Source organism: Halyomorpha halys, unplaced genomic scaffold (genome assembly GCF_000696795.3).
Source record: "Halyomorpha halys isolate HHAL.00 unplaced genomic scaffold, Hhal_1.1 Scaffold726.1, whole genome shotgun sequence".
NCBI lineage: Eukaryota > Metazoa > Arthropoda > Insecta > Hemiptera > Pentatomidae > Halyomorpha > Halyomorpha halys.
In genome coordinates, this window is record NW_027116696.1 from 539,453 (window position 1) to 567,162 (window position 27,710).

The 27,710-nt window shown below is 30.2% G+C and overlaps 1 protein-coding gene across 3 annotated transcripts in view; it reads right to left on the reverse strand.

The window, feature by feature from the left end:
* Positions 1-27,710, reverse strand: part of LOC106685721 (collagen alpha-2(IV) chain) — a 109,564-nt gene that overhangs the window by 73,989 nt on the left and 7,865 nt on the right. For 2 of the 3 annotated variants that reach the window (XM_067053430.1, XM_067053431.1), the window contains exons 2-12: positions 25,759-25,911; positions 25,519-25,653; positions 25,200-25,307; positions 21,030-21,251; positions 17,810-17,992; positions 16,323-16,439; positions 14,345-14,509; positions 12,374-12,581; positions 9,921-10,015; positions 6,307-6,493; positions 3,107-3,303 (exon numbers count right to left, since the gene is read on the reverse strand). In XM_067053430.1, coding sequence (XP_066909531.1) covers positions 3,107-3,303; positions 6,307-6,493; positions 9,921-10,015; positions 12,374-12,581; positions 14,345-14,509; positions 16,323-16,439; positions 17,810-17,992; positions 21,030-21,251; positions 25,200-25,307; positions 25,519-25,653; positions 25,759-25,911 — 1,770 coding nt within the window. The remainder of the gene's footprint in view (positions 1-3,106; positions 3,304-6,306; positions 6,494-9,920; positions 10,016-12,373; positions 12,582-14,344; positions 14,510-16,322; positions 16,440-17,809; positions 17,993-21,029; positions 21,252-25,199; positions 25,308-25,518; positions 25,654-25,758; positions 25,912-27,710) is intronic. The other variant, XM_067053432.1, reaches the window with a different exon arrangement.

Genomic DNA, 27,710 nt, shown 5'->3' on the forward strand with positions numbered 1-27,710 from the left:
AAATTTCATAAAAATAATACTTAACCATGTCTATGTTAATCCCTAACTTTACATTAACCTCAGCTAAATTGGATGAGCCATTATTGAGATGCAGGTGTTTCAAGGAAAATACATTTGTACCATGATTGAATGAAAGTGGGGGATGAAATTTGCTGAAATTTATACCGGACCAGGTCAACACTAATTTCAAACTTTCCACTATATTCGAACCAAATAAGACAAGACATTTTTGAAATTTAGGCGTAACAAGGAAAATATGTTTACGCTTGGATAATAGGAAATAAATCAGTTAAAATCGATATGGAATCAAGAAGGTATTAACCAGCACAATCTCTAAAAATTTCATCAAAATCAGATTAATGTTTCGATCAATTATAACTTAACACAAATTCAACTACAGAATGATAAACAAACATGGAACCAAATGCGAGTGAAAATTTTAAATTCTGAGGAAATAAATTTTTTTCAGTTCCTCTATGAATACAAAGCTTCCCCTACCTTTGGTAGTGAGGAAGTCAAATTAATTAATTCACAAGATTAAAATTTAATAGACAGTGGGAAAAGTTTACCTCTCGATTCCACTACCTACTTATAATGTTGATAGTACAAGAGCCCAGCGGAAAAAAAGTTAGTTATTTCAATTTTGCTAAAACATGAGCCCTAATAGAGCTTTTTTTGTTCAATAGTTCCTGAGGTACAGTTTTTTAAAAAGCAGCATTTCAGAAATAATGAAAAATCAGTTTTTAAAAAATTTATACTGTTTATCTTCTTAGGAGTAGCAGTTATCATGATATTTCTCAAAATAAAGTCACCAAATGTTGAATTCTAGTTGTTCAGAAAAAAATAATTGCTTTATGAAAAAATATTTTTCAGGAACCATTAGATATACAGAGGTCTGCCAGCACTCTGAGATATAGATTTACTAGAATAAATTCACTAGCTATTTATTTCGGGAACTATTGAACATAAATAGCTCTTTTAGGACTCATATTTTAGTTAATTTATTCTTCTTTAAATGGTGTTTTATCAGGTTTTTAGTGCTGATGGTAGCTTTAAAGATATGGAGCTCTGAATGAAAAATTAACTTTTTGCAACAGCCGCCATTTTTTATTCCCCCTTAACTATACATGGCAGAATCATCAATTTTGACTAGTAACAATACATAGGTTTCATTGAAGTAATAAAGCATTGGGGTGAAATAACTTACTTTTTTCTCCTCTTGGGCTCTTGGACTATGAACGCAACCACTCAGATGGGTGTTCCCATTAAATAAAGATAAATATATGAGGAGAAAATGATAGGGGGTGCGATCAGCAAGTATTTGCTGACCATCATATAACTTAATTAGTTTTTTAATTAAACTCATGAGCATTGTTATTTATCCATGTGAGTTTGTGAATATTTTCTCCAAACTAATTCAAATTTCTAAATAATTAGTGTAATCTATGGATACCTTCAGATACTAATTGCCAGAGGTAGGGACAACGCCCAATGGGAGAGAGGCAGGGAGATTACCCTTTTCGAAAAGGGCACTTGACAGAATTTAAAAACTTTTTTACTCAATGGATGAAGAATTTGATGCTCAACAACTTAAATCTTCAGAGTTTATCTCTTAAATAAATTATTCACAAGCTGCAAACTCATATTTACAATTATGTCTTAGTTTTGGACAAATTTGCAGCAAAATGAATCCTAAAAATTTTGAGGTTTTTTGGCAGTCAAAAAATCTTCCAAGGCTAGCTAGGTTAACATTTTTGTTTTTACAGTTTGTACCCATCCATATTACAAGAAAATAAAATTATAAAAGCTACTATCCCACAGTTTTTAACCAAAAAACCCTCTGTTGACTGATCTGTGTGTAAACCTAACCATTTGGGATATTAAATAACTTGTCTGTACACTTGGTGTAAGTTATATTGATTTTTACTTCTCTTGTATGCACAAAACAAAAGTGGTTTAACATTCAATACGATTAACTATTGACATAATATTGATTAAAGTTTGGTACCAATGTAAAGTAAATTATTTTAATCTCTTCCATCTACCGTATGAAACAGTTTCATTAATTTTAAGAATGAAAATTATAGATAAATTTGTACAAATATATATTTGGTGTATAGTTGATCATTCTGGATGAATTAATTAGATCATTAAATCATACTACTATACTCAAAGAAGTATTATTTTTTATTTGAAATTGTTATTGTAAAAGTATGTACCTAGATTTGGTATATTTAAATTAATACATAAGTTAAATGACGAAGATTATTATTTTTTTTTAAAATAATATTATGTATGTAAAAGAAAAAAAAATTATAATAAATGCTTCTATCTGTTTTAGGAAGTCGTCAGCCCAAGCATAAATACAAATTTATTTTCATCATCTTTTCATGTCATCAAACAATGAAATTTAAATTTTCTAAGAAAAAAATTTTAATTCATTAAATTCTACAAATATGTAATAGTTGTATTCTTTGGGACACTAATTTTTTTTTTTTTTTTTTTTTTTTTAAAACCGGCCAAGAAGCACCGCGGCCTCAGAGGGCCTATTGTACGCCATCCCTCCTCTGCTCAAAACAGGCCAATTGCCTTTGCAAATCTGGATACTGTATAGGGATTCACAGTTTCGCAAAGTTTGGGATCCAAGATACAATCCTTACCAAAGATGAGGAATCGTGTTCTTGCCACTGTATCACATTTGCACATGATGTGATAGGCAGTCTCTTCCTCCTTTCTGCAGAACCTGCAGATAGGGGACTCTGTCAGTCCCATTTTATAGAAATGTTTGTTTAACTGACAGTGTCCTGTATATAGTCCTGTCACCCATCTTAGGATACCCCTATCCATATTTAGAAGGCAATTGCTTCTTTTCAGGCAGGGTCCTTTAAGGAACATTTTTGATTGTTCCATCCCTCTGGTATTTCTCCAGAGTAACCCAGCCTTGCTTTGGGACACTAATAATGGCAATTCTGATAAATATAAATGATTTCCTTATTCTTGTTACTACACATATCAAATGATTAAAAGTGGCAACAATTTTGAAAATTAGATTTAAATAAATAGTTAAACTTTTAATGTAATAAATAGAAATTATAAATATACTGACTGGTGAACCAGGAATTCCTTCTGGTCCTGGGGTTCCTGGTTCTCCCCTATCTCCGGTATCTCCAACTGGACCTTGAGGACCTCGCTGACCATCCTGACCAGGTAATCCATCTTGGCCTCGGTCCCCTTTGTCTCCTCTTCGACCTGGCAAGCAGCCTGTACACTGACCACCTTTATCTCCTTTTAAACCTTCAATCCCTATTAAATAAAATACTTTATATTAAATAATAGTCAATTACAATGCATTCCTGCAAATAAGTATCAAATTACAGTTAATATTATACAAGATGTCCTGCAAGTGTCGTAAAATGTTTTAAGAGGTAATAATATACCTCAAAAGCAATAGATATTTCATATCTTCCTTGGTCCGAAACCTCCTTGTGGATTTAGGGAGGGTTTTATAACAAAAAGACAAATAGTGTGTTACTGAAATAGATGCCAACTCCGACTGAGCCAAACAAAGGAAAGCCTTCAGTTCAAGCCAGAGAAGCAGCGTCTATGTTTTATTTACAAATAAAACTTATTTTCTTCAATTCCTTCCTAAAATATGTTTTTTTATTTTCTTTCATTTATTACTTTCTTTTATTTGTATTTTATTATTAATATATAATTACTGGCGTCCATTGTCCTTTGTGTTTTCTTTCGGTGGTTAGTCCTAAATAAAATCACAAAGCTTATGTATCCATTAATATACATAAATAACTCTTGTCACTTAACCTAGTCTGCTACCAAACTGTTGTGGATTTAGGGAGAGTTTTATAACAAAAAGACAAAGAGTGTGTTGCTGAAACAGATCCCAACTCAGACTAAGCCAAACAAAGGAAAGCTTCCAGTCCAAGCCAGAGAAGTAGTGTCCCCATATACTGTTTTATTTACAAATCAAATGATAAAACTTATTTTCTACAACACTCCTTACAGGAAATTGATATTTTGTGAATTTAAGGGTCATGTTTTTTGCTGAAACAATCACTAGAAAATTATTTAAGGTGATTTAATTCTAATTGAATTATTGTAAAGTAGATAAAAATTTCTTAAAGACATGTGGTTTGGTCCTATGGGTGTACCTAAATGAAAAGTTTATATATTTTTTTAAAATCACAATTTACTTGTGAATGTTTTCCTCATCCCCTTGTAAGGCTAAATAACCCACTTCAAGAAAAACTTCTACATTTAACAAGCTTTAATTTTGTATAAATGCAGAAGAAAAATGTTTAAATTTAAATAGAAATCAGATATAAAACAGAATGAATAATTTTGGGGGTCTTGTTCTTCTACTGTTAATGAATTGTGAATAATTAATGACATACCATCTTCAGTTGTCCAGTTTTGGTTTTCAAAAGCACAGTCTCAATATTTTTAGGTTGAAGAATGTGAATATCATTATTTCACTAGCAATAAATACTTCCATGTTCTTTAAAGTTCATGGATTGACTTATATTTGTCCAATGCCCATGTCATTGAAGTTTAAAAAATTTCAACTTTTTATTAGGTTATGACTTCTATAACTTGGCAGACAACTTTCATATCATTGAACTTACATCAAGCAGATTTAGTTGTTGTACTCTTGGAGTTCAAAGAACACCTCCTGAAGAACTTTAATTTATAAACCACTTCAGAAATAAATTATAAGGAGCCAGTGGCCCACAGTGAGAAGAAAAAGGAATATGCAGAAGGTCCAATTCATAATCAACAGATGCCCTAGCTCAGCTCAAATGAACAAATTTCAGAAGAAACTTTAATATCCCCCAAATATAAATTCAACTAACATACTAACAATAGTCCACCCTCCCAATTCAATAGGATGGGTGGAAAGCCTTTAATACCATAACATCAATAGTTTAAAAGATCCAGATAATTTTTTTAATATTTTACGTGCATTACGCGCTTGAAACTAAAGGACTGTATATATGTTAGCTGCATACTCTGGTCCACTCCAAGTTGCTGATCATACATCACTCAGGTTTTACTGTTTACTTAATACTAATTAGTTTTGAGTCTACAGCATCTGGATAACATGGAGCTAAGGCAAAAGTTGGTAATCAATTAACAACTGAGCAGATATTGCAATATGATCTGTTTCCTAGCAGGAGCAAAATCTTTTTTCTTTACAATTGATTAGGTAATTTTTTTGAATGTCCATGGTTTTTGAGTATCATTATAATGGAGTACCAATGTTGACATGCTATAAAAGCACCAGTTGTTTTATCACACTTAAAACACAATCTAGAAGTATTAATTGAATGAATATGCAAGAAAAGATTTGAAATAATTTTTAAAATAGAGAATGTTAAAGAAAAAATATTTACTGCACATTCCTTCTCCATGTCTAATAGGCTTTAACCCCCGAAAGTCACATGGTACTAACTGTGAATGTTTTATTAATATCCTTGTTGTTATATCTTCACCGAAAATACATAGGTTTCATTCACCCTTCCTTTAGAAAAATGCCTTATTTACCAAGAACTATTTTAAAAATAGATTCTGTTACAGAAAAACTTAATTACTGAATGTTTCTTCACAAGCTGTCAACTACTAAGGCCTTTGTCAATTACTGTTGAAAAATTGTTTAAGGACTTATCTGTCTCCTACCTCAATTCATTGTAGTGATCAATTTTAATGTTTTCTTTTATTTGTATGTTTAACATTATAATGTAAGTTGGTGTTATTTGTTTATTCCAAAATTTACTTAACTCCCCTCTAAACCACCATAATTTACAATATTCTGTATTCATAGATTAGAAGTTTACATATTTTAGTTCATCAAGTGTAGTCACCCGTTATTAAAAGGAAGATTACCTCAAAAATGATCCAATAATACCTATTTGATCACATTCCTAAGAAAATGCTATGGTTTCATTGATAAGTACAACTTGTTTTTAGACCCATGGAAATCCTTTTAATATTTTAACAATTTAATGGGCTTATATAAACAGAACCATCATTATTGATTTTTTCATTAAGTTTCACAACTATCCATTTTCTTACTTAAGATAATTTTCAATAATATTTTCTATTTCTTTCAATAATGCGATATTAATGATGTTTTAAAAAATGTAATAATTCATTTTTATAAGTTTTACATTTTATGAATGATTGTGATAAACTTCCTCTCGTTTAAAAAAATAAATATAATATTAGAATGCAATTAAAACAGATTAAAAAGACATAAAAAATGATGGATTAACAAAACATTTTTAATACCTGGTTGTCCATCTCTTCCTCTAACACCTTTAACACCTTTATCCCCCTTATCTCCACTTTCACCTGGGTGTCCTGGGATACCATCTTTAGAGTCACCAGGAATTCCACGAAGACCTGGAACACCTCTTTCACCTTTTTTTCCTTTATCTCCTTGTAATCCTGGAATTCCATCATCCCCACGTGGGCCCTAATTGAAAAAGCTTATTACTTACTATTTCATGAAAAATAATTTTATGAAATGCATTAGTTACTTAGTATTAAGGGAGTCACTTGAGACATATATGGTTGTATGTTGGTATGGTTGTAACATTAGGCAACATATAAAAATTTTAATATATAATTTTAAAATGTTTGAGGAAGGAACAATTATTTATATAGAATAAGAAACGAATCTTAATATGAAGGAGATGGTCAGGGCTGTGGTTAATGGAAAAAAATAGTAATAACTGCCGATTTTTCGATCTAAATTGTAGGTCTTCATCAGGGCTACAATGAAAAGATACAAGGGTAAAGTTAATAAAAGAGTAGAGTTAATGAAACATCAGCAGAAAATAAATAGTTATTACTATTTTTTTCTTCCTTCTTGACCACAGCCCTGACCATCTCCTTCATATGAACTTATGGTCAATTATCCATAAATAAATATATATTGTAATATCCTCTTATAATAGATTTTTTAAAAATATAAATAGTTTTACTAGAAGATTGATGGTTTACTGTGAGTAATAATGAAAGTTAGATGGTCTGGGTATGAACAAAGAAAAACTCAAATAGTCGTAAAACTATTTATAATGAGCCGTTTCATCCCACATTGCAGGATGAAAAAAATTTAAATTAATAATTGTTAATAATTTGTTGATACTCTTTACTTTAAAATTATTTTCAAAAGTAACATATTTTTAACTGTTAAACGCCCCAACACTCTCTCTTACCTATCAACTCATTTCCTTGCTTGCTTTCCATCGGACAGGTATGCTTCCTATCTTGTTCATTAACTTTTTTTATTCTTGATTTTACTCTTATTCCCTTTTTTCATGTTTTGTGTGCCTGTATTTATATATTTCTTTTTTATCTGTCGTTATTTCTGTATTCTTTAATTGTCTAAAACCTTTTGTTATTCTTATTTAATTTTAAGCTTCTCAGTGCAATATTTTTAATTCTTAATTTATATTGTTCATTTATTTTTACCCCATTTAAGTGTTTGTATCTTTTTTTTTAGCCCTTATGAAGCCCTGCAAAGTGGGATGATACGTTGGTTCCTAATAAATAGTTTTATGACTATTTGAGTTTTTCTTTGGCCACACCCGACCCATCTTCCTTTCATTCTTCATCATAAATAGTTTTAGTTTAGTTGTTTCCATGTATTTCCACCAAAGAGCAAACTAATCGACTTCATCATAAATAGCAAACTAACCAATTTCATCATTCAGAAGTAATGGAGGAAAAATATACTCATTTCAAGTATTCAAGATGGCAGCACATGTCCTTCCGAAGTATGTTAAATTGTTACTATGTTGAGCAGGTAGATTAAAATTTTTCAGCTTTTGTTGTTTCTCTACCACAATTATTGTACAAATTGATCCAAGAACAAATAGAAGAGGAATATAACTATCAATGAAGTATTTACATAAAAAATCATTGCAAATGAAATAAAACCATTGAGCTAAAATCGATGTTTGCATAGACAATTGAGGATTAGTAATGGTCAAGTGGAACAAAGAGCTTCCTTTTGTTTCAATCGCCAGTGGGAGCAGACCTTTGGAGTGCTGAGAGCCTGACCATTCTTTGTCTACTGTCAACAGTAACATTTTTTGTAAAAAGACATGAAGAATCAACAGTCACCAAAGATCACATAATTGGTTAATTTGTACAACCTCGGATTAAACAAATTTGTTAAACTAGCCTGTCTTCTGATTACTAGAGAACCCGTCCTGGGACAGAGTCAATAATGTTTAATAATTTAAAATAAAATCCCCATAGCTAGTTAATATTTAATTTATTCATTTAAACCTTGTCATCATCAAAGCTATATTTTAGATCTGAGAATAATAAAATACTTATAAGTATTTTAATACATTTTAAAATGTAACAATACATACACAAGTATCTTAATATTTATTTTTTTTAAATGTTAAATTTGAATGCTAATATATGAACTAAATTTTGTGTGGTAATAAAATGAATTATTCTGAAAATGAAGTAAATATCATAACTAAAATATTGTTTTTATAAGAATAATTGCTATACTAATATCTGATGTGACACCTTTTTATATTCATAAGAGAATGAAATCATCATAAGCTAAGTTCCCTAGACACATAAATGTAAGGAGAAACTTAATTTGTAAAATTCATAATGGTAACTATATAAAAATGTTTTAAAAAAATTACTAAATAAATAAATGGGACCTTAGTGTGAGACATTCACAAAAGTACCTAAATATCACAAATTTCGGCCATAAATGACAAAAATGACTGGTATTTTCATTCATCATGATACTGCACATTTTATTCCACTGGGTAACATTATCTATTCCATTATATTTATGATCTATAGAATATTATATCGAATCAATGTCACACAAAATTTAATGTTTTGCTATTTTTGGGTTAAATTGCATTATTTTGCTGTATAGAATTGTATATTTTGCACTGTTAAGCCTAAATTAAATAATTTCAATAGCATAAAATTGAATTAAATTTTCTATATCGTATATACTTATTGATTTAATTTATTATATGTATGTACATATATTATCTTTCACTTTATTGAGAATGGTTATTATTGGTTATTAAATAAAATAAATTTTATTCATTTTAAGTTTCAAAACACTCTTTATTTCTTTAAAAGTCCAACATAGCTTATGTCTAATTACCTGTTTTGTTACTTATCACATTAATATTAAAACTTGTAATTACAATAAATTTACCTTTATAATACTTTATCACAACATGTTACAAATATTGTTGTGATAACTGTTTTGTGGTAGATAGTCCTTGAGGATGTCTGAATTGGCCAAAACATTGGACTTTTAAAGAAATAAATAGTGTTTGGAGACTTAAAGTGGACACAATTTATTTAATTTAAACGTTAATTTATTATTTTTTTGTTATTAAATTTTTAGTTTAGAATAGAAAAATATGAAGCAATTAACATTACTTAACGTGTGAGGGGTCATTTCCATGAAAAAAAAAAAGTTTATGTTGATTCAGATAAAGTTAGACAGGCTCTATGTTCTTATTGCTATAAATTGAACAATAAATTTGAGTTTAGATAGATTTGGATGTTTTATTTACAATTTTACACATTTTGGGTTTTTTACTGCACATTTTTAAATTTTTTTTTTGTACGAAAATGCAGTCTCTAGTAATGACCAAGTATATAAATTAATCATGCTTCTATAGTTTTAATAAATGGATAAACTTGAAGAAAAAGATAATCTCAAAATTCTCCTTTTTATTTGGTAGTTAATTTTAAGTATAGAACAAAGAAGTTATAGTTAACCTTCTTTTAAAAGCTAATAATTTGAAAACCAAATAATTCTATTCATAAATTTCTTAAGACAAAGTCTCTATTCAGAAAAGAATTTCTAAGATGAAGAGATATTAAATTACCACTATCGAAAGTCCTTTATCTCCTTTTTCACCAGTTAGACCTTGAGGACCTGGATAGCCAGAATACCCCCGAGGTCCAGGAGTTCCTGGCAAACCTGAAATCATAAGTCATAATTATATTATTCTAATTTCATTAATTATGAAACTTTATTCTGCAGTGAAATTGTCATTTGAGATAAGAATAACTCATTTTGATTCCATTATGTACATACTACAGAGAAATTTAGCTGAATTTGCAAAGAATAAATTTTATATCAGTATTTCTAGACTTGAAGTTCTATTGTATCACTGATATTTGGTTTAAGTTTTATGGTTTGTTGGCCCAAGAAAAGAAAATTATCTAAAGAGAGATGGCATAAAGAAGTAGATGTTTTGCCATATTATCAGTTTACTAATAAGATATCTATTATACTATATATCAACAACATTCTGTTAAATAATGGGTATGGCAAAATCGGGCTATACCATTATTCTGACAAATAATTATTAAAACATCATCTTATTTTAAGTTCATTACTATTTTCCTTAAAATCAACATGTTATCATATTATATCATAAGTTTTATTAATTAGAAGTCAGTCAAACTAGACGTAGAAGTTAAAGATGTAGGCCGAAAGGTGCACATAGTCCCTTGACATCCCTTATCATGGTCAAGGAAAACTGAACATCATGGATTTCTTCCACAGTGGCTACAGTTTCTCTTGTGGATTCTCGCCAGGAAGAACGAAGAAGAAGAAGTCAAAATAAAATATAATGATAAATTAAAGACACTATCATCAAGGTTTGTTTAAGCCATAGGTTTAAGATGGTGCTTAAAGTTTTAGGTTTAAGATGGTGGACCCTTATGTTAAAAGGACAAGGAGTTCCATTTACTGGCCAAAGAGAATACTTGAGTTGGCACCACCTATAGAGAAAAGGGCCAACCAGATCTGATTTGGAGGGGTAATCGCTCACTGTTGGAACCTGTAGACACCTTAAGTAAGGGAGCATCTTTCATGTTTCCACTAAAAACAAAACGGTGACCCATTGTTATCATCATCTCATCTGAGCAATATAACTTCCCAATTATCTAAACTCACTACTTAACTAACAACATTATATCAACTTTGGATTACCCCCCTCTCTACAACTTATTGCAATTTATCTTTCAATATATTACTTTATTTTTATCAATCATATTTGTTACAACTAAACCCCAAAAAATCCGAAAAACCACGACTTATGAGCATGAGGCAGTCCTATGTTCTACTAAACTTATGGCTGCGAGAGAGATGATTTGGTGGCAGATATTATTTAAGGATTTGCTGCCGGATGGATTAATCGAAATGCCTAAACTCTATATCAACAACAAAACTTCCATCAAGCTGGCAAAGAATTCAAAATTTTACCACCACACCATATGTATAGGAATCAAACACTTCTTTGTCAGAGAAGTAACCCAAGAGGGGATTATCAAGACTGAGCCTATTTCAACAGCGGATCAGTTTGCAAACATTCATAACAAGTTTTGAATTAGTGTTTTGATAAGCAAGTTGGACTAGAACAATGTTCTTAAATTATGTTATATTATCTATTTATTGTTATTAGTTTTTTGTTTTTATTTTGTTTCCTATGGACTTATAACAAAATATATTAAATGAGGGAGAGTATTAAGTTATATTATTAGTTTCACTAAATGATTTTCTTATTTGTGTTTTTTTAAATGTGATTACTGGTTTTTTGACATAACTGTATTAGTTGGAAGGTAACTTTTCCTACTTTCCTGCAGCTCATCATATGTAAAGATGATGTGTTGCTTTGTTCTTTTCTTTATGATAAATACATAAAATACTTTACAAAAAGTGTTTCTTTTTGTCCTGGTATATCAAATTAATATAAAAATAACAAAAAACACTGTTGTCTTCCTGGTGTATCTAGGCTCAAATGCTAGGCAGTAGTACTAAGAAAGGGATTCAGCGTGTTTGAATGCAATTTTTTTAAGATATTCCCTTGTGACCCCAACAGTGTAAAAACGCATCAAACCCTGATAATTTAAAATGTACCTGCTTTTAAAACTGCCTTTTCATAATTTGAATTTATGTTTCTTGATAATATATTCTACTCTAACCTCCAAGGGATTATTAGTAAATAATATTCTAATAATTGGCAAATTTATGTTTGTTTGTTGATATATTAAGATTATTAAACTGTTAATTCCTGATAGATAACATACCATTATGTTCTTAAGTTTATCCAGCAATCAAATAGCTTTTAGATTTTCTTTATTGAAAAAGTTATTTCAAATTACCTAATTAACATAAATATATGTTAGATTGACAACATGATTTTTTTTAAAGATTGTTATTTTAATTAATTATTTGATTAAGTAAATATTTAGTTTATGCATAAAGAATACTTAAAAGAGTAAAGTTAAAAATAAATATAAACAGAATGTAGACATGAAGTAACCTCACCATGGAGACCAGGTTCTCCTTTTTGTCCTTTCTCCCCAGGTGTCCCTTCAGGTCCAGAAGCACCAGGAATTCCTGGTCCACCCTTCTCACCTAGTGGTCCAGGAGCTCCAGAAGGTCCTTCTACCCCTGCATCACCTTGTGGGCCTGGGCGACCTGGATAGCCCCTTGGTCCTACTTCACCTGGAGGCCCAGGTTGACCTTTACCTCCCTAACAGTTTAATATGTTATGAGCTAAAATTCACATTTAAAAATATTTAAACTAATCCACAAAATATTATTTTATTAATTTTATAATATAATGAATAAAGAGAAGGGGACATCCTAAGGACAGTTTTAATCATTGAGAGAAAATACAAAACTTAATGCTTAATCCACTTCATTTCAGCAAAAACAAACATAATTAAATAAAATAACCCTCAACATATAAATGACCTGCATTTTAAAGGTTATTTATTTCCTAAAATAAACTTCTAGACAAGTGATAATCTAAAACCGAAATATTCCACTAAATATTTCAAAATTACTTGTTTCATGAACATTCCAATACTGATACTTTTGACCAGTAGTTTATGTAACATAACAATAACAACTTATAAAATAATAACCAACATAATGTTCTTCAGCATCATCTCTTGCGAACATTTTGAAGGAACAGGGCCAAAATGGCAAAAAATTTGTCTTAATGGCTATAAAGTTTCACATTTGCAAATGTTTTTGTATTTATTTTCTTACCCTACAATTTAGTTGTTTAGTGCAACACCACATTTTCATACAGTAATTTCACAAATATTAAATATTTTGTATACTGAGATTTTTTCCATTGATATGACAACAATTATGAACTAGTAGTAGAAAATTAGTATTATTATTTGATTTGTAATTAATAAAATTCATCTTTAATTTAGATACTCTGTAAAGATAATCATATAAATAAGATAAGTAAATAAAACAGTGGATGGTAACACTGCTTCAGACCTGGACACTTGGCTGTTGCCTTTGGGTTCTGTTTACTTGGAGGATCCATTAGTATAACAGGTACTCATTGTTCTTTTGTTATAAAACCTTCCCTGACCAACAACCTAAGTGCATATACAATCTTTTTATTATACAAAAATCTAGACAAACTTAAGAGAAATCATATAATAGGCAAAGTAGTTTTTGCCCTCATCCTCCCAATATTTTATTAAGGAGGTTACAGTGCCTGATCCAGCACACCTGAAGACTTTTTTTCTTCATTGCTCTAGTGGTACTGGGCAGACATTACGCTAGCAAGAAACAATAAGTTGACTGCTCAGTACTACATAATTTTGCTGTAAAAAAAACAACATTTTTTAATGTTGCCAACTAATTTCTTAGTTGCCTGTAAACGTGTTAAAAATCTTTATTTTCTAATTAAACCTGGAAAGATAATATCTCTAATGGACATACTTTGTCTTTTGTTTCTATAGGTGGTTTTAGCTGCTCTTAAATGTCACAAATGTTGTCATCTGTAAGACTTGTGCTTGAAAATGATCATGACTTTTGTTTTCAACTTTTTCTTTGCTGCCCTTACTATACACACAATCTTGGGATCTGGGAAAAATATCTGAGGGTTTAATGCCTTCATTAATTGAAACTTTATGAAAATCGGCAATATATTTCCTGCTAATTTATAGAAGTAAAGAGAATGGAACAGAATATGGCCACTAACTGAGATGGTGCATCTCTCTTGGTGAATCAAACAACATCAACCACAGTCGTACTCCATTATCTTGTTAGGAAATGTGTGCTAAGCAAAACTGCAAAATTACAGTTTATACTTTGTACACCCTTGTACCATGAGATTATCAATAATCAAAACATTTTATGAATAAAATCTTCATATTGTATTGATATTGTATGACTTAAAAAATATTTAATTGAATAAAAAATAATATAAAATTACATAATTTCTTTAGTAAAATGAAATATTAAGTTTAGAGAGGAGCTTACCCCTGGAGGTCCCGGTGGGCCCATAAGGCCAGGAGCTCCTGGGTATCCATCCTTGCCTGGATCTCCCTTTGGGCCAGGTAGCCCTTTCAGCCCTTTGAGTCCTTCAAGTCCTTGATCACCTTTCTGACCAATTGGCCCTGGTGGTCCTGGCAAACCAGGTTGCCCCTATTCCATACATTTGAAAATATTAGTTCTATAAATAACAGTTAAATAATATTAGATTTATTGTTTGGGTTATACTTAATCTGGTTCCATAAAGGGGAGACCTGAAAATATCAAACCTTTAATTCTAGTCGGTAAGTGTAAAAGAGGAAATTATAAATATCAGTACATATAATAGAATTACACAAAAACTACATAAAGAACATGAAAAACAAATAAAAAAATAGGTATATGATTCAATTTAATTTTTTTTAGAAAAAGGATCACATAATCAAATTTGATAAGAAATAGTCATTCTTTTAAGAGATGTATTTTTCTCCATTTTTATATTAATAAAATATACATATTAATAAAATCTTCCACTTTTGGCAATTAAATCCTTATTTTAAGGGACTATAGGCAAAATTGTTGTTGCAAAGCAGGCATAATTCAGATTATTTTAAATAGAGTTATGAAATTTGAATGCGGCAGATGAACAAGAGAGCTCATCCCGTGAAATAATAATGCCATGTAATTGCCCCCCAAAAATGTTAAAGTAAAAGAGAAGAAGATGGTTGGGGGTGCGGTCAATGAAAAACACAAATAAGTATGATTAACTTATTTTAATGTGCCAACGTTTCGGCTAGAGTTTCTAGCCTTCTTCAGGGCTGTTCGTTGGAAGATTGAGCGCCTTAAAGTAAAAGGTTTGTACACCCTTGTACAATCTTGTAAAAAGATTGAGAGCGGTAAAGTAAAAGGTTCATGTTTATGAATCAGAATAGGAACAAATATAATTTAGGAACTATTCTTTTATTTCAGAACATAGTTTTAGAGGAACTAAGTTTATACCTATGTAGCAAAAGGTTTGGGTAGTAGTTTTCATTATTTTTTGTAAAATGAAGGTACAAATATGTAAAAAACCAAAATTATAGAAAATCCAACCAAAATTCCATTATATTATGTTGTTATTTTTACGTTAATTATAAATGTCTACAATACTACCTCAAGTGAAAAATTTATAGTATATATTATTAAGAACTTTTAAATTCTGCATTAAACTAGTACCTGAAATTATTACTTTGGTCCAGGAATATGGTCAGACTGTAAAAGAACTACATTTTGTACCGAGTTCGACAAGAAATTAAAAGCAGTAACTTTAAATCATCCCTATTATAGATAGAGTAGTGGTAATTTAAAAGTCTTTTGAATAAAACTTATGAACAACAAATTTTGTATTATTAGCGAGTCTAAAAATCTATTCATCTTTAATCTACTCAGTTATTTTTTCTTCTCTTTTCTATGCAATTAAGTATATTGTGAAAGCATAAGAATTTTTGCTTTAATTAAATGTTTATTCATATATATACAAAAATAAAATATATAAATTAGAAAAATTCTATGTACTATTAAGAATATTGAAAAACTTGAGATACAATATACTTTTTTTCATAACTTATATTTTAATATTTACAGTTTGTAACTCTATTCATTACCATTAGTTTATTACCATATTAATAATACCCATAAGTTGATAGATCAAGATTTTCTGTAGTAAATACAAGTTCCTCGTTTGTAAAAGTTTTAGTTTTCAGTGAATAATTAATTGTATTTTATTGTTGTTTTTACCACTAGTTAAGCGTTCTTCTACAGTATATTATTTATGATGTCCTATTATAACTAGTTTAATGACCTAGAATTTTGCCAAAAATGATCAGGAAAAGTAAGGGAATGCCATAAAAAAAGTTTTGGTAGACAACCTGGGTTGTAAAAAAATAATAATTAATTAATTTTATCAGGAGGGAAACATAAGTAATCATGCTAGTAATAAGTAACATACTGGATATCCTGGAGGTCCAATTATTCCTTTTTCTCCTTTCATACCTGGTGTTCCAGAGTCCCCAAATTGACCTGGTTTTCCAGGTTTTCCCATTTCTCCCTTCATACCAGGATTTCCCTGCAAATAATTAAAGCAATAGCAGAGTTTACTAAAACTTTATAAAAGTAGCATAAAAAATAAATTAATAAATAAAATATGTAGGTTATGACATATAGCAGCTTTGCCAACAACATAAAACATTAGTTGGTTGAAGATTGATCCAATTCGAAAATACTAGAGAAGTATAAAAAAAATGGAAGAAGTAGGGTATCTTACAGCTGAGACTGAATGAGCTCGTAGGATAAATCAACGCTTTTGTATAACCCTAGTCCGAACAAAAAGTCGCCATACATTTCTTTGAGAAAAGCTTATCAACTAATATGTCTCCTGTTAGCTAGAAAGGTACTGTAGCATATGATTGTCAATGATCCTAAGTTCTCCAAGCCACCCATGGACAAATTGCGCACTCAGCTGCACCCCAGTAAAATTTGATAACTATGTACCCATAATTACACAGATCCTCCTCCCCCCAAATTTTGAAATTGAGGAGCTCACTTTCAAAAGAGAACACATAAATAAAAAAAAAATTTTTTAATTTAATATTGATGGATTGAATGAACCCTCCAGTCATTTCTTATCAAACCTAAATAAATACTTTTCCCTTGCAGACTCAAGTAAAGTTTGAAAATTTTGTGAAATATATTCCATTCAAAAAGGAACATTTCCGTATAGATAGATAGTTAAATAGAATAACAAAATCAAAGAAGTATATATAAAATTATAAAAGCTAAGATTAGTAAGTAGTGGAAGAGTTTTCAACAATAAAGTTATCTTGCTTAGAGGAAGCTGATTCATGTCGAGTATTCAGAAAAAAATATATAATTATTTGTTGCTTTTTTTCTAGTTAAACATTATTAAAAGACATTTTAATGTATTTGTACCTATATTAATATTTAAGAAACAACTATGAAAAAGTTTTTTAACATTGAAATAAAATATTTAAAGTTTTTATAACTTTTTATATATTCAAATTCCAATATTATATTTTTCCTTAAATGCCTTTTAAGTACTTCAGATATTTAAAATATGTACATTCTCTATTTGGCAACAGGCTTACTTGGTCATTGATTAGTAGAAATTCAGTTTAAGGTAACATTCTAATATTATGAAAAAGATAATTATCACTTATTTTCTCTATTTAATAAATTATATTACATTTATTCTTGTTATAACATATCGTTAATAAAACTGGGTCAGAACATACTATAGTTCCATTTTAAAAATTTTAAGAAAATATTTTTTAAAATATCATTTTGTAAACTTTTAATCAAGAAAATGATAATATTCAAAAATATGTTGATATTTTGCAACAATATTTAAAAAAGATATAATCTTTTTATAATGAAAAGAAACTGGAAATACGAAAATAAAAGCAATATCACAATTACCTCCTCTCCTTTCTGTCCTTTTTCTCCTTTGGGACAACATGAAATACTTGTGTTAGTACCAGTAAACTCTGCTAGTCCAGGTGGCCCAGGTTCACCTTTCTCACCCCTATCGCCTTTAGGACCTTCGTAAGCTATGGCAGGTAGTCCTTTGTCACCTTTAAACCCTCTTATACCTTTTTCTCCCTACGAGGAAAATAATAATTATCAATATATTTTATGTTCTCTATTTTTATCTTATATATTAGTTTAGCACACATTTTCAAAATTAATTCCTTATTTCAAAGAGTGAGTTAACATAATTTGAAACAATAAAATTAAAGCTTCATAAAATAAAATTAACTTAGAAGCTATTAATCAACATAAACCTTGTAAGGAAGTTAAAACATGAGGAAAGAGAGAATAGAATACAGATTTGTAAAATCTGTTAGAACCTATATGAAATTTGATGATATGAATTAATACATCACTTCCTCAGTTCAAACAAAAAAAAAAAAAAGAGTTTACAATAGCCAAAAACAGTAGATTAGTAGATAGTAATTTAACAAACTGCAATAGAGCAATCCCTCTCAGAAAATGGTATAAGAAAAATGTCACATTTGTGTTACACTATTGTAATGATTACTCCTCTAAACAACAAAAAAAGTTTTTATAAAAAACAAAATAAAGCTACTTGAATCAAAAGGTTGAAAAAATTTTGTCAACAGAGAGCTTATAAGAAAACAAACTTTCTGGTTTTGTGTGCTTTTTCCAAAAAGTTGATTTTTATGCTATCAATCTATGCCTGAAACAAATCAAAGATTCATTATTGACTAAATAGTGGAAGTATTAATAATTACACAATTTTATAATTTCTGAAGCATATTTTTGGTTCAGGAACAGGTAGATAACAAAAATCCCATCTTTAGAATAATGTCTCTTAATCACTTTTATAACCCCAATAAGATATACTTAATATAAATTAGTTCATAAAAATTATAATTTTATTTCATACAAAATATAAAGAATTGACTAAATAAATAAGTAATCACAGAGTGTTCGAAACAAATATACAGCACAAAAAGGAATCCTGAGAAGTTGAGTGCAAAAATCATTAACAAGTTTCACCTTAGATGATGGTTGAAGAGGGGGAATGATCAGAATAAACCACAGTTAAGATTTATTGTTTTGAATAAACCATTTTCGTAAATCACGTTGAAGGTGATGAATATAAAATGTAACAATAGTAAACCATTTTGAAGAAATATAAACCAGAAAATATTTGACAAATAAATATGAATCCTCTACATACATATTACAAGACTAGAAAAGATAACTTAATTCAAACATTTTTGGTTCTCCGTTCTAGTGGTATTTTACATTTATAGTGTAATAAAACTAAAAATTTTATCTGTTACCATAAACAGTAAATAAATATTTTTAAAAAGCAGTGTGAGAAAATGTGAAAAATACATTTTATAGATTATATGATTAATATTAGCAAATTTCAATAATAAAAGGAAAATATTATTGTTTTAGTGTATAAAAACAGTAATATGTGTGGTTCGGATTTGAAAAGATTATAATTTATGTTATAATTTTAAATTATGTATTATTTACAATTTATAAATAATGTATTCAATATGTAGGCTTATTATAAACAATCATTTTTATTCAATAGCATTATATTGGCAAATATCGTTTATTTGATCAATTTTTATGTTATAAAGATTTCATAACATTGGATCAGTAATTTAAAGATTTTAAATAATAAGAATTTAGAGATAGAATTCTCAAGGCCATCAAAACAACAGCCTGCTATGTCAATATATAATATGTTACAGTTGGATAAGTTTAATACACTCTGACTTTCAGAGCTTATAAAACTTATTTTTGGAAAATTAAATAATTTAAATTTAGATCTCAAATAAGTTTCACAAATGTGAGTGAACTTGTTTTTATTGAAACAAAAGATAAATAGTGTCCATGGTCATGATAAACTGTAAAATAAACTAATAAATAATAAAATAAAACTAATTTCGTCATCAATATGAAAATCAACTGCGATGAATTAAAAACAAAGTCAACCCATTGAATGAGGAATTTAAATAGAATACTATAAAAGTATTTATGACTTTTTAATTTTTAATACATTGTAATTTTAATTGTTTTAGATTTAAGTTTTTCTTACCTAGATTAATTAATTTAATTATATAAAAAATATTTTCTTAAAAACACAATATCTTTTCCTCTATGTTTTAATAATATCCTAGAATCCAATAACAACAAACCTAAATATTTCAAAATTAAAAGGTTTTATTATATAAATTTTACTAATTTAATTGATGTTAAAATTGAGAAAGATTAATATAATTTTTTTGTATGATGTGTTATTTTCTATGAAATAAAAATTTTGTATACAGATGTAATTTTATATTTATTTTTAAATAAGCCAATTAATACTAAAATTTTATTTAGCCAATTAGAAAAATATTGAAAGTTGACATAATTTATTTTAAAATAGATTCATTTTAAATCAATTATATATATATATTCTTTTCCTTCTTTAAACATACATTCCTAGTTTTAAGAATAATATGGGTAGATAATACATTCTATTTCAATCATACCTACATCCTTGTTGATGGTTCCTTACAATAAGAAAATACTTTTCTGAACATTTTCACATCTATCTTCAAACTAATTCTGTAAATTAATATATAAATAAATAGTGGATTTCCCTTACCTACTTCCATATTATGCTTTCAAAAAGGAAATTTTCCTATTAGTTTCCATAAATTTTAATGATTAAGTGGCAAATGCCACAGGTTTCAGCCCATGAGGGTCCTTGAATTGAGGCCAGAGATTTTTCTTGGTATCAATGATATGATATCAAGTTACATTAAATGTATTAATACAATTAATGACTAACATTTTATTATCAAGTTTATCACAACAACAACTTCAAGTTCTAAGTAAGAAGCTTAGGAGGCATCAAAACCTGTCTGTCAGTATTCTTAGACTAAAGCTACTAACATAACATAACAAATATTAGTTTTGTTTTATGAATAACAAAACCACCAATTACCATTAAAAAAATAATAAAAATCTTCAAGTTAAATATTACAGAACTATATAATGCCTACTAAGAAATATTTTATTTTATGGCATAAGCTCAATCATTTCTTAAACTAACAGAATATAGGAAACTTTGAAACAATAAGATAAGTAACAATAAAAACACCTCCGGCCCACGATCGCCTTTTAATCCTGGTGGCCCTCTAGGTCCAGGGGGGCCTTGAATACCTCGATCACCTTCAGGACCATTTGGCCCTGGTTCACCCTTTTCTCCCTTTAAGTATCTCCCAGGAATTCCTGGTTCCCCCTTTGGTCCTGTGTCTCCTAGTGGTCCTTGAAATCCTCTTGGCCCAGCTGGACCAGGAAGACCAGGAACTCCTGGCAATCCCTGCAACATTACAATGTAAAATTATTAAGTGAATAAACCATTATTATAATAATTTCCATAACACTTTTAAATTTACAAATAAAAATCAAAAAGTATTAATTTTTTGTATGATTAAGGGTACAAGAAGAGAATTAATGATAAAAATCTAATGCGGACAACACAGAGCTTTCACTTACCTCCCTACTTTGATAAGAAATTAATCTTTTATTTCAAAATATCAATTTCTTTTTATATGGTGGTTTATAGGCAATTTTTTACTCTACTCATCTTTTTCTGTCCTGGAAAAAGCACAAGAAAGAGAGGTACATGGGTCAGTACATGAAAACAAAGCAGAGTACCTCCATTTACAGTGTAAAATAGAATAAGAAGTGTCGTTGGTTTTTAGGTGTTGCATTGTAGTGAAGAGTTGTGAAAGATGTATCTTTTTTAGAGCCCCAAAAAAGATACATCTTTCACAGTAAAATAGAATAATATATATATAAATAGTTGACCTTATAATTTAAAATATGAAGAAGGTGGTCAGGGTTGTGGTCAAAAAAGAACAAAATAGTTTTCAACTATTTATTGTCCAACGTATCACCCCACTTTGCAGGGCTTCATCAGGGCTGTTCAAGATGATAGGTTAAACAGAATGTCTGTTCTTCTGTCCTAAACAGACCTTCTGTGTCTCAGGCCATTTTCAAGGATACAACCTTAAATGTTGATGTCATTTTCTTTAAAAAAAATTCTGCAGGCTAATTGCCCATTTCATATAAAAATTTTTATATTTTAAACCTATAAATGTTTTACATAAATAATTGTCTCTTTGCTACTTACCAACATTATTTATAACAGCTTATACTGTTATAAATGGGCAATTAGCCAGCAGAACATTTTTTAAAGAAAATGACATCAATATTTAAGGTTGTCTTCTTGAAAATGGCCTGAGGGCCATTGGCCAAAATCATTGGGGTTTCTGAAAATCAATGTTCAGAGTATATTTTGATCAAATTTGTGTGAGTTAATAATAAAATAAACCACTCTCAAACAGTCATTATAATAAATTTCTTTATTATTTATGGACTTAATTCTTTCCCATACAATATTCCCATTTATAAGGTAGTGAAAGTAAAAAAAAATAGACTATAATCAAGCAACACAAAGACATTCACCCAATATTATCTAGTTTATTTATCCATTTTTCATCACTACTCATTTCCTTCTATGACTGAATATGCAGTTATTATTTTTTCTATATGTTTGACTGTCCAACAGTATATGGTACGTCTATATTACTAATCTTAAGCAAAAATTTTTATCTGAGAAAATATTTCTCCTTTAGTTAATTATCAAATTCTCTCATAGTTCAAAGAGTGACACTTCCCCATACTCCGAAGTGATTTCTCTGATCATGAATAATAAAGAAATTGTTGTTTTGAAATGGGCAAAGACTAAATTCAAGTCGAGGTAGGGTGGTGGAAACAATACTTAGTACTACTAAGAATGAGAAACAATAAATTATTCCAAATAAATGCAATATAAGATATTTTAGAGGAAGCCACTATGAAAATTCAGCATTTAAGCCTGGTAAGAATATCTCAATAAGGATAAGACCAAATTGATAATGAAGATTATTTTTTTTTTACCATGATATAACATGTTATATATACATATACCTAACTTGAAAACTTAATTCAAGTTTTGTTGAGCTCATTGTTTTTAAGCTAGGTTCTTTAAATGCAAATTGATCCTTTTATAAGATGGTTATTTGGATGCAGAGAACCTTAAAACATGTACTTATTTCTGTTGAAAAATCGGATTAAAAATTTTTAACGATTACAGTACTTCCCGTAATTATTATAATTATATATTTTATATTTAGGGGTGAAAGTGAATACATTAATATTATTAATGTTATTCTCTGATGCACAACAATGCTTTTAATTCTTTATTGGCTTTGATTTATATCCTTAATCCTTAATTTTCCATAAATACATCACCCCAATTGCTAGAATTTTACCATTTACAAGAGTCCCAGTTTAGCTTAGATAAGTTGAAAATGGGACTTTATTTATTTAACCTTATTTTCTAACCAAGTAGACCTATAAGATAATACGGAAGTTCAAAGCTGTGGAATGGTACATTTTCTGGCCGAACAACACCTTTTTTAGAGCATCCTAACTTAAAATTGAATTTAGTCTGGAATGAAAGGATCTTGCTTTTATTGTTATGAATATTATGCTATTGTGAAGACTCAGAGCTGTTCTCTTATAGATGGTAATATTCTGGAAGTAAGAATCTTATCCTGTTTTTGTTTTTTGTTTTTTAGGAAAAGGTTTAGAAGTGAGAATGTAAAAGCATCTATCAGCAAAACACTTTTTTTTTTTTCAATTTCTGTAAACAAGAAATTACCTACAGTGGATTAATAAATAAATAGCATTATGTGAGGATCATAGCTCATTGGAAATATCACCTTTTTCTACCTTGAATACTTAACTGTTGGTTAGGACGTTTGCTATGTAGAACTCTAATTTAATAACAGGAGGTGAGGGGCCTCCATGACATTGTAACCTATCAAATCTTATTAAAGAAAACGTTTTATTTCTGCAAGGATTTGTACCATTTCCTTCTACGCCTATCATACTCATTTTAATCAAGGAGTTCTTCACATATATCGCTTTATAAAGCTTATTTCCACTGTCCAAGTTTCAAGCCAATTTAAAGCAGGCCCTTTGTTGCAACCTAGCTGCCGAGACTTGAACCACTACAGTCATCAGAAGTCGTATGTTGATATACGTACTATTTCTAGTAAATACTTCAATTGTACAGATGTAATAACCATGTCATATGTTATAATAATCTTAAATGTATTATTTGAATCAATAAAGATTACCTGATCCACAAAAAGCCTAACGTCTTACATGCAACATCTCTAAATGGCGTTTTTAAGTCCAAAAGTACGACTAATACAAATTTGATAACCCAAGTTGTGAATATCTCCTCCCCAGGGATTTTTCTCCTTACAAGGCACAGAATAATTATACACATTAGTGAACCAATATATTAAATCTCTATTTTCGGAAATAGTTATTTGTGTTATTGTTCCACTCTGTTTCTCTGGATCTCTTGTTCTTCCTATATTCTCTGTGATTTCATCAGGACCTACAACAAATAGCTATAAGACTGGCTATCCCTTCACAACCATAGGTGCATACTTTACTGAGTGGAGTTTCCCTCTTGTGAGGATTTATGGTGAATATTTATAAAACTAGTCAATCATACTGTCAATTTACCCTCTACTTAGCCAACCTTACCTAATGAACATATCAACCAAATTTCAAGACCTTGTGATGGAAAGTATTTCACCTCTTAAATTGGTGCTGCGACCTATTAAACACAGCTTTCTAGACACATAATTTGTATAGACCACATTGATATGAACCAATAGGAGAAAGATAATAAAAGAAGATATTAGTTATAATCTCTTATGTAGAAGAAATTAATGAGGCCCTCAGGTCATTGGAACACCTACTACTGACCCCTCCACTGAAATCATGATTATATCGTTGAATAGTTTTGGTTAATTGATGATCACCATTTGTAAAAGTTAAGCTGACACCTATAATACCATGATATTCATGTTTTTTTAACCAATTTACTGCTGAAAATACATGAATGGATAAAAATAAACTAGATAAGAGAATTAAAATTCCAAATTTAGGGTTATTCACTTTACTCAGTATATTTAATAATTAACCATAGGAACAACACAAACAGGGGGTGTAATTTTAGTACTAAACCACACCTACCAAAAAAAAAAAATTATTAAAAGTCAATTAATTGCCTTTAAAAATATAAAACCTTATCTACCAATATACCGATATTATTTTTCATGTTAATACTTAAGATAGTTTGCTCAATTTACGGAGGCAATTAAAAATAACTAAAAGACTAAGTTGTAAAACTTACATCAGTTCCATTACAACCATCCTTTCCAGGCAATCCAGACAATCCAGGAGGTCCTATTTGTCCGGGCACACCATTAGCTCCAGGAAATCCTGGCATACCCATTTTGCCCTACAGGATGGTTAATATTAATAATAAGCATTGATTATTGTTTAATAAAAATAAGGTCAATTTGTTTAAGAACTTTATACATCAGTATTGCCCAATAGAGGCAAATCATTAATACATCCTCAAACCCCCACAATAGAAATGGAAAGAAAATAATTAATGTTTTTGTTCTAGATAATGTTTAAACTAATGATATCAGTTAATTTCAACTTACCTGAAAACCTCTAGGTCCTCTGGGCCCCATTGGTCCAGGATCTCCCTTATCTCCAGGTGGCCCAGGCAGTCCTTCCATTCCTTGAAATCCTTGTAAGCCTACTGGTCCTGGCAGACCCTGCTCTCCTGGTGGACCCTGAATTCAAAGAAAATTTAGTTAAAGAACCAAGAAATAATGAAGAAAGTGATGTAAAATTAAAAAAGGTTGTATTTGAATACTAAGCTTGTTTTTTATACATACCCTACTTCCTTTTTCTGCAAAACATTTTGGAATACAATTACTGCTACTTCCTCCTTGGTCATAAACTTTATAGTTAGAATACCGCCTCTCTGTGTCTCTGACTACCTCATTGGAGGAAATATTTGGCCGAAACCAAGGGAAGCCATTTTGCTGCTAAAAAAAACTTTTTTTTTACTATCAGTTTGTTTTATTTTGAATTAAATAGATCACTTACCAAATCAAAACTTTAATAAAAATACGTAACATTAAATTAAATAATGTTTCGTTAACTTTTAATATACTATATATGCAATCATCTTGGAAAGTGGTGTGATTCTTCGATAGTGTAGTAATTGTAACTAATTTTAGTTATTTATTTTATGAATGCTAGAATGCTAGGCCTCTTGAACCACTTGGGTCATTTTCGTACTGCACGAAGTATACCATAACGTTTAAATATAATTAAAGATAAGTTTGATGGGGTAATTGCACAATTTTACAATATTTATTCGTGGTTGAATGTCAAGATATGAAATAAAAACGTAAAAAATCCAAACGTTTTCCAAAGCATACTTTGTCCATTCAACAAAGAAAGGGTAGAGGACATGGGGGAGCGAGGGATACTACGTTTAATTTAGTGAATTTATCAATGCTACAAAGGGATGAAGGGGGCAAAAGGATGAACTCAGTAAAATTCGCGTCCCTACCAGTCCAGTAAAATTGCAAGTTAACCTACAGATAAGAGTAAACTACTTTCTTTCAATGGATTCTAACATAAAACAGTTTGCAAAAGTCGCAAAAAGACTTAGGATCCTCATGAAAAGGTAAAAATTTACCATTGTATTTTTCAAACTTTTGATATAAGAATCCATTAATAGAAATTAATTTACACTTATTTCTATGTACAGTCAAAATTTAAGCTATTTTTACTGGATTATACACCTTCCGCACAATAGTGGTGCCCAGACGATAACTGACAAGGGTTTGTCGGGGTTGTCTGGTCTTAGGCGATTTCTCCAGCCTGATATCTCTTAACAGAAGGCCCACGACAAGGCGCATTCAATTATAGTTAGAAAGGAAGGCCGTGCCAGGGGATGAGCCCTGGACACTGACTAGGTAGAGGAGTTCTAGGTGAGAGAGTCTGAGGCAGAGTAACAGTTCTAGTTGCCGAGATGAAGCGGACGGACCAGAACTGTCATGATAGGAGCCAGTTTACTAGTTGCCGAGGTGAAGCGGACGGACCAGTAAGCTGATAAGGCTAGGTGCAGCTCTAGTTGCCGAGATGAAGCGGACGGACTAGAGCCGGGGAGAGACGGGAAATTACACTGGTTGCCGAGATGAAGCGGATTGACCAGTGTAACCGTTAGGAAGTAGGTTACAATCTTAGTTGCGGAGATGAAGCCGACGGACTAAGATTGCTGGAGTAAGGGAGAGGAAGTAGGCCATCGTCTTAGCCGATAGCAGTACGTGAGCGTACTGAATAACACAACTTTTACGAGAATAGATTGGCAATGAACTTCTCTATCCCAAGCAGTGTATACGCCACCTGTGCCATGATTAGACCCAGGAAGGTGTGGATCTACGATCGAATTGGGGGATTTCGAGTCCCTTATTTATAGGTCTAGTCTATGCGGCTGTGACCGAGAAGCGGTCGGTACATGTCTGCTTGAGATAGGTTCGTGCATTGCATTGTTATCATTTATTATTCATTGTACAGATATTGCTAAATAGTATGTACAGAAATTATTAATATACACGTATATGACAACATACCCAACATTACAACACTCAGCTCACCACAAGACATAAGTACGGCCATTAGCATTCTACAACAAACCATACGAGACGCTGCAAACACATCAATACCCACATTCACACCCCCACCAATACACCTACGCACACCACCCCAACACATACTCACTCTCATAAAACAACGCAATAACATCAAAAACTGCTGGTACAGGACTAAAGAC